The 19,475-nt window shown below is 39.4% G+C and overlaps 2 protein-coding genes across 3 annotated transcripts in view; one reads left to right on the top strand and one right to left on the bottom strand.

Annotated features, from left to right (window-relative positions):
- Positions 1-19,475, bottom strand: part of mcm3ap (minichromosome maintenance complex component 3 associated protein) — a 78,668-nt gene that overhangs the window by 15,043 nt on the left and 44,150 nt on the right. For both annotated transcript variants that reach the window (XM_087132907.1, XM_087132908.1), the window contains exons 12-18: positions 7,468-7,581; positions 6,795-6,960; positions 6,010-6,159; positions 5,044-5,292; positions 4,135-4,331; positions 2,257-2,424; positions 754-957 (exon numbers count right to left, since the gene is read on the bottom strand). In XM_087132907.1, coding sequence (XP_086989033.1) covers positions 754-957; positions 2,257-2,424; positions 4,135-4,331; positions 5,044-5,292; positions 6,010-6,159; positions 6,795-6,960; positions 7,468-7,581 — 1,248 coding nt within the window. The remainder of the gene's footprint in view (positions 1-753; positions 958-2,256; positions 2,425-4,134; positions 4,332-5,043; positions 5,293-6,009; positions 6,160-6,794; positions 6,961-7,467; positions 7,582-19,475) is intronic.
- On the top strand, positions 10,491-16,065 carry LOC110989489 (uncharacterized). The gene is made up of 2 exons (XM_022253894.2): positions 10,491-10,669; positions 12,923-16,065. The coding sequence occupies exons 1-2, from the start codon at positions 10,667-10,669 to the stop codon at positions 14,288-14,290; spliced, it is 1,371 nt and encodes a 456-aa protein (XP_022109586.2). The 5' UTR covers positions 10,491-10,666; the 3' UTR covers positions 14,291-16,065.

The raw sequence follows: 19,475 nt of genomic DNA, 5'->3' as shown, positions 1-19,475 counted from the left end.
CAATGTTGAAGTGAAAACTGGTATACATGTACATACTGGCAATGTTGTCACTACAGCAGGTCTATGCACACTGAGGGACTGTGACCACAAGAGGGTGCTATTTCCTTCTGGTCACTGAAAGACCACCTTGCATCTGTAACTTGCATATCGTTTTGCAATTATGTATGTGCTTGCAGGTGTCTGGGACTGACAATGTTGAGTGCTGTGTCTAGCAAAGTGATGTACATGTACATGTAAACAAAAGTGCTGTAAACACAGTCAAATACACACAATCTGCCACAGAAGCGCAAATCAGAGGACACAGCATGTAATGGAAATTACTGTAATAAGCCAGTCAGCTGCAAAACGAAAAATACTCAAATTTTGCACCTTCTCACTGTTGTTTATTTCTACAATAGGGATGATTCCCAATTTAGTGTGCCACCCAGAGATTGCCAGGGAGAGGCCATTTTTCAAGTTTATGGTCTGCAAAAGCATGGTTGCCATGTTGCACAAAGTCAGTAGACAACTAGCAAAATTTTTTGACAGACTGTGGCATTCCATGTAACAGAAAGAAGAAAAGATTTAAACTAGGACCCAAAATACACTTACCAAATCTTCTTACCTGACAAACATTGGAAATAGTTTAAGTTACCTGCGTTCAGCTGGGAAATAGGATTTATCAACCAATGCACTGCTGAAAAATGGCCTTTCCATGGCAACCTCTTGGTGGGTACACCATAGTGTGAATTGCCCATATCTGGCCACTCTTACCTGTGAAAGTACCTTGCTGTCTGTCCCATCAGCACAGCCCGCTCACTCTCAGCCAATCGCTGGTCTCGCAGCTGTGTCTCTGATTGGATGACCTCAGCAGCTACCTGCTGGCATTCTGACAGCAAAGTGGTATCAATCAGATCATGCTGTACCTCAGATGTGCAGCGCTCGATGCATTCCTTCTTGAGTTGCTGCTGTACGGCTCTGTGAGCAAGGCACATGTAAGTTACTTACAAAGGTACATGAAACGTCGCATTTACTAAAATATGCAGGAAGCTGACAGATCTACATGTAGCTCACACTCTGGGGTGCTGTTTGGCAGTCATAACCAAGAACTGGTTCAGTTGTAATTCTTCAGAGATTTTCTTTAGAAAATTTCACTGGATAAGAATTAATCGTGACGGTATATAGTACTCAAACTTTCAAAGCAAGTAACCAAAGAGAAACAACCAAATCAATTCTTGGTTATGACTGCCAAAACATGTCCCTGGCAGTTACACCCTCAAACTTCTAATCTCTGATGTCTCTGAATTTGTGTGCCCTAAGTCACGCAACACGTTCCCCAACTTGATCATATACACATGCAGCAGTCTGCCAATTTCCAATCTTTCCGTTTAGGAACACTTCACATAGTGGTATTGTAGTGTGGACTGAAAAAAGCCCTCACAAATCTTCTGAAGTCATTGGTAGGGTTTCAAGCACTATTCTACACTTGTAACTAGACTCAATTGCAATGCCAGTGGTCGGAAGCCATATAAACATTGAGTGCCCATATGTCTATGGGCGGCCAAAAGAGCCAAAATTAATTTTAACAAAAATAAAAAAATTACAAGCAAACAGAATCTTCTTATCTCTTCAAAAATCTAAATAATAAAACACAAAAAAGGGCCAAAACCATTTGAGAAACAAATTATTAAAAATTTTAATTAAAAAAAATAAAAGTTACATGTTGCAAAAAATAATTTCACCAAAAATGAATAATCACGGCTGACAAACATTTTCTTATCAAAATGTAAATGGTAAAACACAAAACAAACTCTAAAAAATTTATAACAGAAATAATGTAAAAAATAAAAAACCAAGATCTGAAAACAATATGCCCCAAAAAGTTCCCAAAGTGAAAACAGTGAATCAAAATACAAAATAATTTGGAAAAAAAAGAAACAAAATTGTCCAAACTAAAGGTCGCCAGCAGTTTACTTCAATTTTTCACAATGAAACTAAATGCAAATCATGAGAAAAATTCTGAAACAAATTTGGTTCCGACGTATAATACTTTATTTTTTGTAAAATTAATTTTGACCCTTTCGGCCGATTTTGGCCCTTTTGGTCGCCCGGGTTTTTTTAAACAAACAAACTCAACGCGAATCAATAGAAAATTCTTAAATAAACTAACTTGGCTCCATCGTTGAGTTTGTTAGTTAAAAAAATTTTAAAATGGCGGCCCAAAGGGTCAAAATCGGCCCTTTGCATGTGGCTCCTTGCATGTGGCAGGATCCGTACCTTATCTCAGTGGTACCAATCACCCTTGACTCCTCATCAACCACGGTGTTCACCGTCTCCTCCACGATGTCCTTAGCTGTCCGTTCCATTCTCTCTCTCCTCTCCAACATGGCCTGCCTCTTTCTCTCCTCTCTTGCCTTCTGTTCAGCCATCTCAGCCAGTCGAAGCCTGGTGAGGTGTAACATCGGGGAGACACTGACTGAGTTTTAAGACAGTGTCTGAACACCAAGTTGTAACCTTTTCATTACTGATCTTCAGCACTCTTCATCTTATCATTCCAAGTTAACAACGACAAATGGGGTTTTATCAATGACTTGGCAGGTCAATTAATTCAAAAAGAGCCATCAATACTGGGATTTTCAAAGCTTAGGATCAAGTTTACGTAGGTTTAAAACAGCTTCGGTATCCATGGATGATAAGTAGCCTCCATGGCATTGTCTGTAAAAACTGACTTTCCATTTCAACGGTGTGGGGACAGCAACAAAGTGAAGAAATGTCAAATTAATATCAATCACAAGAACAACTGATGCAGGAAGATCATCTATTAAGGACGGTAAAGTATGGCACATCATCATCATTCAGAAGCCACTGCGGGGTCTTCTACCTTCTACAGAAGAGCAGTGTTCCAGCTGAAACCTGTGCGCAGGTTCACAAAACTTAAAGTTCATATTCCAGTGTTTTTTTTTGATTGCATAATGTTGTTGAGGCTTATTTTCTCACAGGTTTGCATTTAAAGGAACCAGGTAATAGAAATATTTTTCATAAATTTTACCAAGAACCCTTGAAATTGCATCTTTGGGTTTGAATTGACCTGATTTTAAATTTTTGGTTTGCAATTTTAACCTATATTTTGATGCTTTTTGGTTTTATGCTAATGCTATTTGCATATTCATGATGTCATCCAAGGCACTGAATCTCAATGTTGCACTGATTTGTGCACAGACAATTTCTAGATTTTTTTAACCACTGATATGGCAGATTTTATTTTCTTTGGCAATTCATTTCTGTGTCAAGTATATGGCAATAATCCAGCAAAAAACTTTTTCACAGAAATGTTCCCAGACAGTAAATTTGGGGTTCACAATTTGAACATGAAAACATGCAACCTCAATCATGTCTTCCTGGATTTACTTGTGCATCAAAGCAAAAGCGCCCTCATTTGTCCAGAAATGATTGGTAAATTTTTCATGTTTCAAAAAGTGCACCATTCAGTTCACATAACTCAAAAAAGATGTCAAACAGTCTTCATACATGGAAGAAGAGTACAGAGATACACAAAAAGTGATTCTAAGAAAAATTCATTTCCTGGTACCCTCAAGCAAAGTAAAATGTAACATTTTTTTGAATAAGTCTTCACTGATTTGATCAACCGGCATGTAACACACTCGCCTATCAGTGTACTCTGGCAATGTATGTATGATCTACATACATACCAGTAACTTGACAGTCTCATAGCTTACTATCCACAACAGTAGACATGTTAAGCAGGAAGAATATTTCTACCAGATTGGCAGGGAAATGTCAAGGGAAACAAATACATGTAAGCATTCTTGGTGAGAGATTAAAGGAGCCCACTGTTTTGTTACTTGTACTGGTCCGTTTTTCCCTGTGGTGCCAGCCTCCAGGGTGTCACATGAACTTAGACTAACGACTAACATTCCTGATTCTAGCTGCAAATTAGTGCTCCTTGAGGTTTTTCTACCTCTGAGCCTCATATACAGTTTACCTTATTATTAACAGTAACTATGCTACTTGAAGGGATCTAGACGCATGTCTGGCTTACTGTCAATAACCCAAGCGATACCGATACATGTTTCTGACAATCAGAAAACACAACATCTTGATATCTGTCAACCCTCTAGGTCCTTGACCACGTACCTGTCTTGTTCCTGCTCAATGACTTCATTAGCAATCTCTCTGATCATTGGTGATACTGCTCGTTCAATTGCATCCTGCAGAATCTCCAGTGAGCCAACTTGGATGAGATGGATCCATCCCAAGAAGTTCTCACTAAGGTCTCTCACCAGCTCATCAATCACCTCCAAGAACATGCTCCTGGCAACCTCCTTTACCTCCTTTATACAAAATAATTAAAAATAAAATCAAAATCTAACTCAAACTAAGTACAATCATTAATTAAAGGTACTTTGAATTGGGTGTGTGATTTTTTTCATTCTAATGTTTAACAATAACAATGACATTGGAGATGATGCGAAATTTGCAAAATGTCAAGTACGGAGATGAAGCAAACAACTTATCTCCAAAATGGTCCAAATCAGGGGAATCTTGTACTTGGAATTTTTGTACAAAATGCACAGAAGTAGTCAAGCATGAGTCACTCCACTTTTTAAATCCCAAATTTTTTTGGTAAAACATCCGGCAATCTGAAGAAAAATATCATGATAAAATCACACCCCTAAGTAAAAGTTTGAGCCATCCCAGACCTTTTACAAGAACTGGTATACTAAATGCTGTCTGAGAGAACATTGGACAAATTTATGAGCTTGCTATGGTGGGACTTATGCCCACAATTTTTGGTTTGTTACAGATATCATTCCATTTGGCTGTGAAATGAACACATTATATGAACAGCAATCAAATACAGCTGATGCTAAACTTCACATCTCTCAAGGCTAAATTCCATCAAAGTCAAGAGTATTTATCGACTCCGATTGGTCACTTTTCTTCAGTAGCTAGTAATTACTTACTGAGACAAGAAATGAACCAACATTTTTAATCAAACGCATGATTTGGAAGTCAATGAAGTTCTAAGGGTTGCCATCATACCATGTTAGAGTGTGGTGGTTTTGTGGCTGACTGCGGGAATGCACTGGGAACATGTGATTGCACTACAACGGCTGTGCCATCCACAGGTTTGATGGTGCTTGCTGCCTGCTCTGAGGCCGTCAGTTCTTTGTCCTCTGGTGTTGCTCCTTCCATGGTGACAACTGTGAAGCCTTTGTAATGGCCATTCTCATCAAAACTTGAGGATGTCTTGTGGATAATGTCTGGCGGCAGGGGCCCACCATTGACCACCTACAAAATTAGAAAATATCAAGTCACATTTGCTCCCAATTTGCTTTTTGAATATTCTACAGATGTCACTAAAACGTGACAGAAACCTCTCAACCACCTGCGGACAGCATTACTTCACAATGAACTAGCCCTAGTATTATCATTTTTAGGTGTGGGAAATTTTTCAACAACAATGTAGACTAGCCACTTACCGTAACTAAGTGGAACCCCCACAATGCAGATCTTCGGAGTCATTTCTAAAAGATTTGAATGGCATTTGTCAATGTATTACAATGTAACTTTATATTGTACTCTCTTGAGGTTCCACCATGGAGCGATATTTGCAAAAAGGATGCCTTGTGTGGCAGCCAACTTCAACACAATCATCTCCAGGAATTCAAGGAAGTGTACAAGACCAATGAAATTAGATGGTTGAGGCTGAGACCTGCTGCTGCAAACTTGTGCTGCCACAACATTTTTAACATTCTCTGCGAGAAAATACCACTGATAAATTACTACAGGTTCTCCTCAACGGTGCTCCTGAGAAAACCAGTCCAGGACTCTCTTCTCAAACGGTTTCAATACATTACGAATGATGGTTCGTCGAGCAAACAAGTAGATTGGATGAGTGTACGAAGTGAAAAGCTCCTGAAACTTCCAAATCTGCTTATTACAAAGCTCTGCATTTAAAATTCTAAGGCAAAACCTGAGCGAAGGAAACCTGGAATGGATCCGTACCTCTCCGATGGGCATGGCATTCTTGGTTTCAATGATCCTGTGAGATCTCCCTACTGAATGAGTGATGTCTGGTTGCTGGAAGGCAGCACGGTTGAACTGCACCATCTCGTCCTCCACGGTCAGATTGTGAGACAGGCAGAACTCTAAAGCCTGGGTGTTAAAAAGTAAACACAGCATTGAGTGATGTTTCCGGAGTTCTCAAAACAAAAAAATGTACTGTACAAATTATCGAAAATGTCAACTGGACAAAGAATGTCACTGTCTAGACACTGTAGCAGAAAACACAGGCAGATGCATTACGACACTCTATAGCTAGAGACAGTCTTACAATTTTCTAGCGTCAAAGCAACAGCCCAGTGGATCTGATGAGCTTTCTGTATTAAAACCATGCCCCAAACATCAACATAGGATGATTTTTTCACATTGGGTTAAAAAACATCTGTTACAACACGCACAGTAATAGCGGGTACCAATGAAACTGCAGATAAGGTTTTGAAGCTACCGATGTGGCAGCATTTCAAAGACTCTGGCTTACACAACTTTACAGATGTTTGACTTAAATGTAGACTGCATTGCCATATTTTCATCTGCATAAAACTGGCAGACAGTAAATTTGCAATTACCCATTAACACACATGTACATGTAGAATACATCACATCTTTTGTGATGCAAACAACCCCCTTGCACGGTTAAATAGAGTCGAAAAGTTAAGAAATGCTCAGATATTGTCTTTCAACTCTACTCCCTAAAAGGAAGATGAGGATTTAACATTGCCAATGCTCACCTGTGATTGGTCATCAAATGCCAGTGTGTTTGTGATGTTGGCCAATGGGAAGCGAGATCCTCTGGTTTGGCTGATGGTGTAGGCCTTGTTCATCACATCCAGTGCCATATTCCGTACTTGCATAAAATAACGGTGCATGATGCAGGCACTGAGATAGGTCGCTGACCTTTTACACAAGGAAATTTCATTAAATTATGATTTTTTTTTTCCGCAAAGGATGAAACATTTTCATAACAAGTCATTCCTTCCATCAGTCAAATAACCATTTCTGGAAATCATGGTAATGCAAAACATATTTGAGGAGTCAATGCTGTGATTCCTCAATGAGGAATTCAAAGCAACTATCTCCAGAACATTTCAAGCAAATTACACTTCACATGTGTGTGTTTCCTCAGAAGTGGAAAATGAAAAAACGATATACATGTAGGTAAAATACAATCACACTTCCTTATTTCCACAAGATTTCCGAGAATAATAAGTATGCTGGGCAAATGATGACCAAAATTTGTTTGTCAATCAAAGAATCAGTATTATGAAGTCACTGACGTTGCCTTCACTTGAAATGCAAGGGAAGAAATTACAAACCAGTGCGTTCTGTGCTACTGGTATAATCATTTTATGACAGTGCATGGTCTTTTCAGCATCGTACCCCTCTGTTAAAGAATCCACCCACCTAACGAGTTTGAAGAACTTGACATAGTTGTTGCTGCTGACAGCGGAGAAGGCCTTGAGAGCAAACTTGACCGCATCTGAGCTGCGCACCTCTTTCTGATACTGCTGTACTTGTCTACATGTAGTGAGAAGAAAATTGAAGCAATATCAACTTGTAATGAAATCAACCATCCACACAGACACAATACACCTTTTAAGATAAAAATTGTTTGAAGTGACAAAATGCAATGCATCCTACTCTGAATGAGGAAATGAACATTTAATGAAATGATACAGAAAACAGAGGGATTACAAGTAAAGATTAGATTTATAAATATGCAAAAGCAAACTGGACATGACAAAGTACTCACGTCATAGTAAGCAATGGCGTGAGTACTTTGTCACTTTAATTCAATTTTCAATATTTACAGCTGAATTTTATTTGAAATTAGGGGGCTTACAGTATCTACTTTTTACGGGGGGGTTTGTGCTTCATTCCTTGTCAAGTTAGAGAAATCATTACTGAATACGGTAGCAACTGCAAAAAAGGGTCTACACAAATGCCTTTAAAAGTAAACTGTGTGTATGTTCACCACTATTCAGCTGCCGAAAAGCAGTTGACCATAACCTTCCTCAACACAAGTCGATCCTGTGCTAGGTTTACTGGGTCTTCTATCAACCAGTGTTCTCCAACCTATGAGCCTCAAGCTGGAGCAAAAGAGGGCGCAATTTTCTTAGCAACGGAGGCTCCTTTGGTCTGAACTGAACTTTGCTGGATCACAGCCAACTATGAAAGCATGTTACAGTTGCAACATTTCCAACAAAATGAATACTCCCGACTAATATGGCTATTTTCACTGAGGAGGTGTTTCTGCTCAAGGCGAGTAGAACTAGCATTTGCCCGCTATTCTTTTCTTGTCTTCCACCACCTTCAGAAAAAATAGCCCACCAAGTTCCAATGTCTGGATCCAATTATATGGCATTGCTAAGCACAACCTTTTATGCCAACACAGGCTCAGTGTCCAATATCTCACTTTCAAATAAGAAGATGAGGAGCACCTGAGTAGCGAGCTTTATTCCTGGTTAAAGGAAATCAGCACAAAGCTTTTCCCATGTCTGTTATTTTGTGTTTGCTATATTTACAGATTTTCTTTTCTGCAAAATGCTTTTCCACAGCACTATACTGTCACAACTGCAGTCAAATAACTCGGGAAACTTCAGAGGTACATTTATATGTTTCATTGTGAAAATCATGACATGGTTCTCTGCTTTTTCATTCCCAAGTTGGTTTTGATCAGAAGTAATTTGTCTGCCAATGTATGTTTCAATTACTTGTTTGTCGTGGGGGTTTCAGTTCAATGCTCTTTGGACTAGACAACTTCACTGTTATCACTTATCACCTAGGTACAGGGTACCGGTACACAATAGGCTGGGTTCTGAAGAGCTCTGCACTGTGCATTTGAAAAGTAACGAAACTCAATGGGACTGTTAGTGACATTTTAGACTGTTCCATAAAACGGGGAAGGGTGTTAATGCACAGTTGCCTTCCCAAAAGTTGTTTCCAACACCAAGATGAATCAACCAAAGCCAAACAAATCAAAAAGATGAAAAAGAGAATTTGCTGAGAGGCAGCTTTCTACAATTTGAAGAAAGTTTTAAAATACGTAGCATAGCTCTCCATTTCTTCTATCAGTTACAGCATACATGTAGTCAGTTGTGGTTCATTAGTAATTCTTAAGGAAAAGAAATATTTTATTTAGGTTCTCTATAGTGACATAATCCTTTTCTGGTGAACTATCTCCATCTGTTTTTTGGCATGAAAATTTGGTTTGGACCTCCCCCATTCTTTATACATGAACTGCCATGGACTTCAGTGAATCAAACACAAAACACATACAAAACAGATACGTACATGCAAAAATCAACCAACAAAGCAGTTGTGCGGGTCCCAAATTTGATGCTAAAAAGATCAGTGTCTGGACAACCTTTGACACCTGACAATGACAAGATAGCCAATGATACTAGGCACAATGTGTGCAACATACATTTGCGACAACGTTTTATGGTCAGGTTTTAGTGAAAAATGTTAACTTTGTTGGAAATTGCCATGCCAGCTATAGGTTTTTTACCCCCAAGCGTCAACAACATGACCTTGGGAACATGCCAATATTAAGTAAATTTGAATACAATACCTCAAGATCATGTAAACCATATAGCGACACAACAATGCAGCCCAAGTAAACAAAAACACAGTAAATGCGTTTGACAAGACGTGAGAGGCTGAAAGGGTAAAGTATTAAATGAAATTCCGTGTATACACGTATGTAAGTAAGTGTAGGCACTTCGGTAGGTAAACCAATTTTTGAACATGTACTGGTATTGTGGAAGGTTAACTTGAACTTTATAATGTGTATTGGCATTGGTACATGTACCTGTCCACTTACATCTCACATATACATGTATGAACATGTACGTGCACGCTCATTGAGTTATAACACAAAGTCAGAATAATTTGAAAACTGTGTGTGTGAAGTGCTATCATAAGATCTTGTATTGCAAATCTTTTCTATAAACTAGCCTCCTATGACCATGGTGACTGGATACCAATACTTTACAATCACTATATTTAGGCGCTACCAGTAGTTGGCAAAAATACTGTATTGGAGGATGGAAACCAAAACAGTGCTCTGCATGAGTGCACTTGGAATATTACAGCAAATGCTGGTTGACTATTGGCATTCATGTACATGTATGTGTAGATGGACACAATACATGACATAATACCTGTAATTTCCCAAAAGGCTGAGGTTTTTAGGGGAATTTCCAAAAAAATTATCAGAAAACACCTGGAAGCACATGAAAACATCGCGTGCAAGAAGTGATAAAAGCCCTTCAAACTACTGCTCTAAAAAAATTGGGAAATCCAAGGTCCGCCTCAGTCACCCGTTAAATGTCATCAACCTTTCATTTTGAATAATCACCGGGCTCAACTTTTAAGAAGCAGGGTCATGTTTTCTCGGTGGGAGGGGCGTCAGTTGTGACAACACTGTTACTATGCTTTAAGCTTTTCAAACAGTCATTGAGCCATAGAGTTTAGATTCCTGGTGCCAAACATTGCATGTAGTTTCCCTATCTGCCTGGATGGGTATTCAGTTGACTTGCTACCTGTTCCACATTGCCTAACTACTTTTCAACTACCAGTCAAACTGGAACAGCAAAACATGGTAAGGAATCTTAATTGTGCAATTTTTAACAGGCATTTTCATCAAATGATTCCTCATAATGCCTCTGTTATTTTCCCTGAAGTTTTACAAAAATTGTTTTTACACGGGTAGTCTTCAAAAGCCCATGACCCAAGAGTAGAATCCTGCAATTTTGCAGCAAAGAGAAATTTTACTTCATTAATGGGTGCAAATAAAAACTGAATGGAAATTCCCTCTGAGTAAAATTGTGCGGGTTAAAAAGGATTCAATGACTTTGATGGTGATCCCTGTGAGTGAATCAAGGAAGATGCATGCATGTGTGGGATGAAGCAGAACTACATTTCCATACATCGAGCACAAGCACACAGCAAATCTGGTGCTGGTGATACTTAAAAAGGTGTTTTTCTTGAGATTACTTTTCAAGTGATAGAAAATACAACTCAATTTTACTGTAGATCTAAATAGTGCTTAAAAAATGCCTAAAAAAATGCACAGACTAAAAGGCTGCTAAGGAGATGACTTGTTTTTTTTGTACATGTACGTTACAAGTAGAATTCTGATCAAGTTTCAACTTCCTAAAAAGACAGCAGTCAATTTATTAATTGCAGGGTCAGCACCAAAGAACATGTGCAAATGGTCCTTTCATTGGCTCATAAGATGACACATGTGGTAAACACTGCATCAGTAAAGACATCTGTTTCTGTAGTTTTTGTGTTACTTAATCTATGCATAATAATCTGACAATTTACGACTGGTTACAAACCAAACTCAATACAATGGTCCAGTGTACTGTCACATTAGGCAACTGATATTCCTACATGTACTTCAATGAAGCCAGCCTGAATTTGTGCACTACCTTACACAGACTGTCAGTTGGGTAATATGCTGACAACGTCACTGTTTGAATCCAACCGCACTCCACATTTCACACTGGACAAAATCAATAATGCTGGTACATGTATGTTTCACAACAGCCAGCAATTCTTGAATATACAACTTAATCATTGCATCCGATAACTGCAACACAATGTTTACATGTATCTGTATAGTGAAAACAAATTTCTTTTTTTTAGAAATATTCCCCCACAATTATTTTGGGGATCATTAGAATCCAAATCCCACCTACTGTCTTTGGTGAACTGTATAAATATGCACACAGCTCTGATCAAACCCATTCTGCAAAGTAACGGCAACAGCAATCAACTGAGTGTACTGCAAAAAATTGGCAAAAGATATACTGTGTAATGGTCAGCATTGTGTCCCTCCTAACCATGAGACAGGTAATTTAATACTTTCCTTGCCTTCTCCTATTAAAGGTCTACAAATAGATCTGAAGATATATTTAAAAAAAAACTGTTCCATGGGAATTGGAACCTTTGATGCAGATGTTGCAATCATCTCACATTAAAAGCAATGTGACAATGGGTATGAGGACTGCATAGTGTGCAGAGAAACTTTGCACCTACATGTACATGTGCATGTAACAGTTTGATACAAGTGTAATGTATCACTATACATAAAATAACTGTTAACCATCTAATGCTGGTGAGCTGACATTACGGGTGCAGTGTCCTAATTCAAGGAAAATTCTCCGCCAGGCCGAGGTGCACAAAAAGTACCCCTGAAATTGTTTTGAAAAGAGGGGTCTGTTTGGGCAAAGAGATGGTGGGATTTTGTCAGTATGGCCCAGGATCATCTCTGTAGATTCAGGGGCACCCATCTGGGGGCAAAGCAGACAAAATGGGATTGAAAACTAGTCAGAAGAGCCCGAGGAAGGTGAGGGATGTCATTTGAAAAATGGCCGCTGGGAGGGCTTGGCAACATTCACTTTTCGGGGGGGTGAGTTTTTTTTGGGCGGATAATTTAAAAATTCATTGGTTAACCTACTAAAAATTGAAAATTAAATGAAACCTGAAGGACCAAACAACACATTGATTTTTGTTTGAGAGGCCTCAGGGACTTCAGTTGCCTACCATGGGGCTCCAAACTTGGTTGATTTTACACTATTTTCAATCGAGCTTGAATTGGTTCAGTGCACCCTTACGATATTTACTCTAATGACATGAGGTCAAACGGGGTAGCCACAGCAAACAATGCTTCAATTGGTCAGAAGTTATAAATGCATATTAATGACCATCCTTCAAATACATGTATACCGTACACCAGTGCATGCATGTAAACGATGAAGTGCTAGATATTACAGCAAGTGGTTACGTGAAGGCTTCAATTCTGGATCCAATTACTGAAATCATTTTGGTTTATTTTGTTGCACAGGATACCAGGTTGGGTGTTTCAACAGTGCTTTTTCTTCTCTGTCCTGGCATCGCCTTCTTGCAGCCAGTGGATCCATCCTACCAGTGTTCTGCACTCTGCGAATACACTGAATGGGCTCTGGATGCTGACTGCAGGAACCGTGACCTGACCTCAATCCCCGTCCAGTGCAGCGATGTCGAGACCCTTGACCTCCGACACAACCAAATCAGAGTTCTGCCTTCTGGAGCGCTTGAGGGTTTCTCCAACCTTCGTTACCTGGACATTGAGATGATGGAGCTGGAAACCATCATGCCTGGGGCATTTAAGGACAACGTCAATCTCCTCCACATTTATGTTCAAATAAATCACCTCACAGTGATCCAGAGTTTCACCTTCAAGGGTGCGCCCAATCTTAAGCAACTTTTTCTGAACAGCAACAAAATCCGAATCCTGGACCCCAGGGCATTTGCTGGCATTCCACAACTTGAAACTCTGTTTCTTAGTGACAATAATATTTCTGACATCTCTTCGGATCTGTTCCGTAACTTGACCAAACTCCGATACCTGTACCTTGAAAACAACCACCTTTCCACAGTCCCTGAAGGTGCTTTTGCTGGACAGAGCAATCTCAGACACCTTAGCCTGGCTGGTAATAAGCTCACTCACATTCCCAATGTGCTTTTCGAAGGTTTGAAGCACCTGAGGGCCCTCAAACTTTCCTACAACCAAATCATCTCTGTAAGTCCTCTCCCTACCTTGCCCAGACTCAGTCATGTTGACCTCTACAACAACCAGCTCACCTCAGTCACAAACCTGACAAGCATCCTCAAAGTGTCCAAGAGACTCCGCCGGTCAAACTGGACAAAAAAATTCACCACGGTTTTCCTGGCCAAAAATCCACTGAACTGTGACTGCGAGATGGAGCCGCTGCGCATCTGGATGCAAGTGTACCAGGAGGAGATTGGCAAACATCATCGGGCGAATGCAACGTGCGCCTTCCCGGCTGAGCTCACTGACGTCAGTCTTTGCCACCAACAAGCTCCCTTCTGCCCCATACAGACAAGCACCCAGTCATCCATGGACCACGCTAAGACTGTAACCCTGACCAGACTACATACGCAGCCAGTTGACATCTCTGTAACCCTGACCAGACTACATACGCAGCCAGTTGACATCTCTGAAAACACTCCCCTCACGGCCATCACCATAATTGTTGTGTGTATCTCTAGTGTGGTCTTGCTGGTGTTGGTCATTTGGACAGTGTACATGAAATGTACTGGGGGTTTAATCCCACACACACAGCATAATTCCAAGGAAGGGTACAGCAGGGCACCAAATAGTGATCCAGTGAATATTACACAAAATCCCATGCATGGGCGGGGAAAGTAATGCTCTGCACACACTGCATGTGACTATGTTTGAGAGGTGCAAAATCTTTCAAATGTACATGTACATGTACTTCCTTTCACAATTAGTAATTGTGAAAGGATGGGTTGTAGTGTTGTAGTCGAGTACTTTTTTCCGAGTACCAAGTACTGCCGAGTAATTTGACCGCCGAGCACAGAGACAGGCTGAGTACTTTGCCAGCAGAGTACCAGTACTGGTTTCTGAGTACAAGTACTTGTTTTGCACTTCTGAGTACCAGTACAAGTACAAGTACTTCTAATTCCGAGTAACAGTACAAGTACTTCTAATTCCAAAGTAGTTTTATCTTACTTTAGAGATTCTAAAACCTGCCACTGTGTAAAAGAAACACCGAATGCAGATGACATGGCTACAAGAACAAGTGATCTGGCTAGCAATGTCACGGTCACTACATGTGCGTTGCAGCAGTTGACACAACGTGCACGGCGCGGCAAAGTCTATTTTCCAGACTCAATTATTCACATGCCTGTGATTTTCTGTATGCTGGGTTCATCATTAGAATTTTCGGGTCCAGGAACCAGACTACCAATGCCCAAGTAAATAGCGGGACCATTCTGGAGTACCACAATATAATTTGCATACGTGATTGGTTAAGTACGCACACAGACGGCGAATGGGCCATATTCGTTAATGGTTCCACATTCGGCCTTCTCTTTGTCAGAACCGTATTGAATGATTGGGTTCAATATTTTTGTACCTTATTTTAACGGCCGTGGTAAGTTAACTTAAAGGAATTTTATCGAGTACTGTTAATCGAGTACGAGTACTTTGATGCTCCAGTACAATTTTTGGATGTCGAGGTCCGAGTATTTTGTAGCCGGAGTACAAGAACTGTAGTTTGAGTACTTGGACATCCGCGTACAAGTACGAGTTCTCTGAAATTGGTACTTGAGTAGTACTCGAGTACGAGTATCGAGTACGAGTATTACAACACTGACAGTTACGATGAAAAAGTATGTGAACAAGGAACCAAAAAAGAGAAAAATAATAACCTGAGAACAAAAACACAGAGGCAGTAATACAAGAGAAATGACAGAGAAGAATAAGGCAGAGAGTAAATAGATACATACAGGAAAATTACATTCCCTGGCTGTGAATACCACAGCTGTATGTACTTTATGAGACATGTACATGTACTGTACAGAGTACACTACAACAGAGGACTGGTGTGCAATTTCAACTGAAATGTGTGAAAAAATTGATGTCTTCCATAAATACATGTGTATTTTTACCTGTACATTGCAACACTGCTGAAGTGGTACAAAGATTTTGAAATGAATTAACTGTGCATACACACATGATTACAACTGTTTGCCATACATATATACATGTACATCATATATTTCTTTACAAAATATACCCAAAATGATGTATACCTCCAAGCGGAAAGGAAGATCAGTTGGACAAATGTTACCTTCTAAAACAGAAGACTGATATGTAAAGATATATGTAATGTGAAAACAGACAAATCTGTCTTCAATTTTCAATGGCATTTAAATCTTTAAGCTCAAAAATAACAACGAAAAAATAACCACATCAAATATACTTTTAACAAAATAAAACTAGCAATTTCATTTTTATGTCTTATGAATTTTTCAACCAAGGGACCATATAAAGACTTAGCATAGAAGCTTTGTACCAGCACTCTTGAATTTTATAGTTTAAATTTGTTAATTTGCAATGGTTGTTTGTCTGTTGGTGTTGGTTTTCGAATAAAGGTTCTACTTTTTTCAAATAAATTACAGTGTGCATGGTAAAGTAATGTGTTTAAACCATGTGAATCAGCATCTGTGCCAGTTGGCAAGACATGGTATTGTTTCTAATAAACCCACTCCACTGACACCGAATAGCATTCTATTTTCCAATGACCATCAAGACCTGTAGCCTCAACTACTAAAACTGAAAGACTTGCAGACCCTTCTGATTCAAGCAGGATAGGCCTCCCCCAAAGCTCCTAGGCCAGCTACCTCCTCTTTTATTGTCTGCACTAATACATGCATGTCTTTGACGCTTGACTCATTCCCTTTTAAGGCATAAGAATGAAAAAAGTCACTCTCAAAGAGTAAAAAAAAAACTCTAAAAAAGGGCTATTCACATGTACCGGTACATGTACATGTAGCTAGCCCAAACTTAGGCCCTTTTTGTAATGACAGCCAGCTGCCTAGCATACATGTGCATTGTAGATCAGCATGTGTACCCCTAGCAACCAACCTCAACAGCTCGCACACTGCAAGTATCACAGGCTAAGGGGGGCTTCCTTGGAATTTTTTCCAGAAAGGAACTGAAACCTGGGGATCATCCCTGTTAATGGTTGGCAAAGGTGAAGTTTGGGAATTAAGGGAAGGCAGATGGGGCTATGAAGTGTATTTGGTTCTAGCATGTGGGATAAAAAACTATCACTATAGTATCATTATTCCTTGCCGTTTTCTCATATTAACTTGTTTTGCTGAACTCTAATGGACTTATGCGGCATGGGTGCTCAGTTTGCAATGCCAGAGTTAATGGTATCTAATTAGACAGAAAATGAAATCTGTAGGTATCACAAATAACCCAAATATGTCTATGTTATCATCTTTGTTTTGCTTTTTAGGTTGGAGAGTAATCGACTCTTTACTTCTCTTTTCTGACTCCAACTTATCTTCATCATGGTCACTCTTATCTTGGTCACTTTCAACAAGTGACATTTTTGGGGGTGCATTCAGTCATTTATGGTAAGAAAATGGAGATTATTACAGGACACAATCACAGAGGTGATATGCGCTAATTCTTGCTGTTTCAGTGGATTATGATATGTCCAATGAAAGATTCACTCTTCTCAGAATCACAGTAATCCTAGGAAAAATTAAGAAATGATTTTGTCAACAGCTAACTATGATTTATGCTCAAATTTGCCTAAGTCTACAATATAAGCGGGCACTTAACCACTTTCCACAAGTCACTGATCCATCAACTTAAAAGACACTTTTGGTTTCCAATGCCACTGCACTGATACCGTAAGGGGACTGCTGGTAATCTTTTTTGGGTGGGGGATAAATCTCTTTTAAATTCAAATGCATATTTTGATCAACAAAATCATTGCAGTAGAACACTCTTGGACCACATTTGTTACAACACTGATAGAGCTTCCTTTTTCCCATTGGTGAAATAAATTCTGATGTAGAAATACCGTACCTTTCCCACTCAGCAGACTGTCTTTGTTCAGGTTTAAATTGGGAGCAACTGTAATTGTAAACAACTTCATGCTTTATGTACTGTACACTTGTGAGCACTGTGTGAATTCAAAATGTTTGAATTCATTGTACATTGTGCAGGGTGCAGCTGCATTCAATAAATGATCAACAAAAACCGTCCTCAAATAAAAAGCCTTGGAAATTCCCTCGATGAGCAAACGACCCACTGGCGTCACTGCCTGGTTGGCACGCAACTGTTCCTTTTGTGCCTTCTATTTTTACAGACAACAGTAGGTTAGAAATGCACCAAATTCAGCAGCTGAATTGGGTTGTCAGTCCCCACCTAATTCCGTCAATTTTTCCTGAAATATCTACCTGGGGTATTTCTCTTACCGATACCTCTAAGACTGAACAATCCTTCACTGTCTTCCTCATACTCATGAATTGAAAATCATGCAGAAATTGGCACCTCATGTCATGATGAACAGAAAGAAAGAAAGAAAGAAAGGAAAAGAAAGGAAAAGAAAGAAAGAAAGAAAGAGAGAGAGAGAGAGAGAGAGAGAGAGAGAGAGAGTGTGTGTAGCCCCACACCCATTATTCATGTCTCTTCCAAAGGTTCAAATCTTACTCACCGGCTTGAGTCATGTTTTGTTAAAATAAACAATTTATGAATGAATAAATAAAATTAACGGGCCTTTCCCATGGGAAACTGGTGTGATTTTACCTGAAAACATTTTCAGGCAGTACTCTGGGCATTGTGCAAATTTGAAACCCCAGATATTGCTCACAGCTTTGTCAGTAGCATGGTGGCTTTTAACAAATGAACAAAAGATCCCCGCCCCCGAAAAAATACAAATGCCTGGAAATCCCCACAATGAGAAACTGGGTTGGGCATTGACTCACAGGGAGTCAGGTTGGTACAGTGGCTCCTTCCTCACCTTCTTTTTCTTGGCTGGAATCCCATCAAAGTCCGAAGTTGAATTGGTTTTTCAGTTCCTACCTAATTCCATAGGGTTTCCATGGAATATGTACCTGAGGTTTTTCTTCTATATGTTCCTCTAATACTGAAAAATCCTTCACTATCTTCTTCACTCTCATGCATTCATAAACATGCAGAAATTGGCACTTCATGCCATGTTAGATGAGCACACAGAAATAAAATAAAATAAACGTAAACAATGCTCTGAAGGTGGTGGGGACAGGCTGTGGCCAATGCAGATGATATTCAAACGAAAACTGCACACACCTCCTTCCCCTTCTTAATTAAGTGACAGGGGGTGTGTCTACATGTACTCAGTAACCTGAGCCATCCTTGCTGTAGCAAAACAAAATCTCTCTAAAAATAAAGAACAATTTTTGTTGAGGATTTGTAAGTAAAAATGGCATCACAACATTACATGTACATGTAAGTTTGTGTCCAAAGGACACCTACATTACTCTGCTTTTAATCCACAGAGACAGTGACAGCATAATCATACATGTAATTTAATGCTTGTGAGGATTGCATTCTAAGTTTACAGCAATTAATGTAAGTTGCAGCTGTTGTTTGGCATAAAACTGCAAATCCACAATTAATGGATACCCAAATTCAATATAACAAAAAGCAGACTCCTACATGTGTATGTCATTACTTTTTTTATATGTAACATGATTCAAAGTAAATTTACATGTACATACATGTAAATGATACCACTTCCTTTTTAAGCATAGCTGGTTGTAGATGTAAACACAAGATTTGAAACCAATTAAGTGCCGAGCATTCTCAGTCAGTGATCTCACCACAAATTTCAAAACTGGGAAGGTACGTAATACCTTTGTTTCCTTGCGATCAATACAGCAGTGCCAAGAGCTGTAGCTAAATTTAGTCATAAAGAATATCCATACATATACGTTGCACCCCCCCAACAAACAAGCCCCCCCCCAAAAAAAACCCCACTATTGTAGGCAAAGGGTCTTGGGACTGGGCCTAAATGCTTTTC

The sequence above is a fragment of the Acanthaster planci genome, linkage group LG02, assembly GCF_054643075.1.
Source record: "Acanthaster planci isolate LZ-2023a linkage group LG02, COTS_SCS, whole genome shotgun sequence".
Taxonomy (NCBI): Eukaryota; Metazoa; Echinodermata; class Asteroidea; order Valvatida; family Acanthasteridae; genus Acanthaster; species Acanthaster planci.
This window is presented reverse-complemented; position numbering and strand designations above follow the sequence as displayed.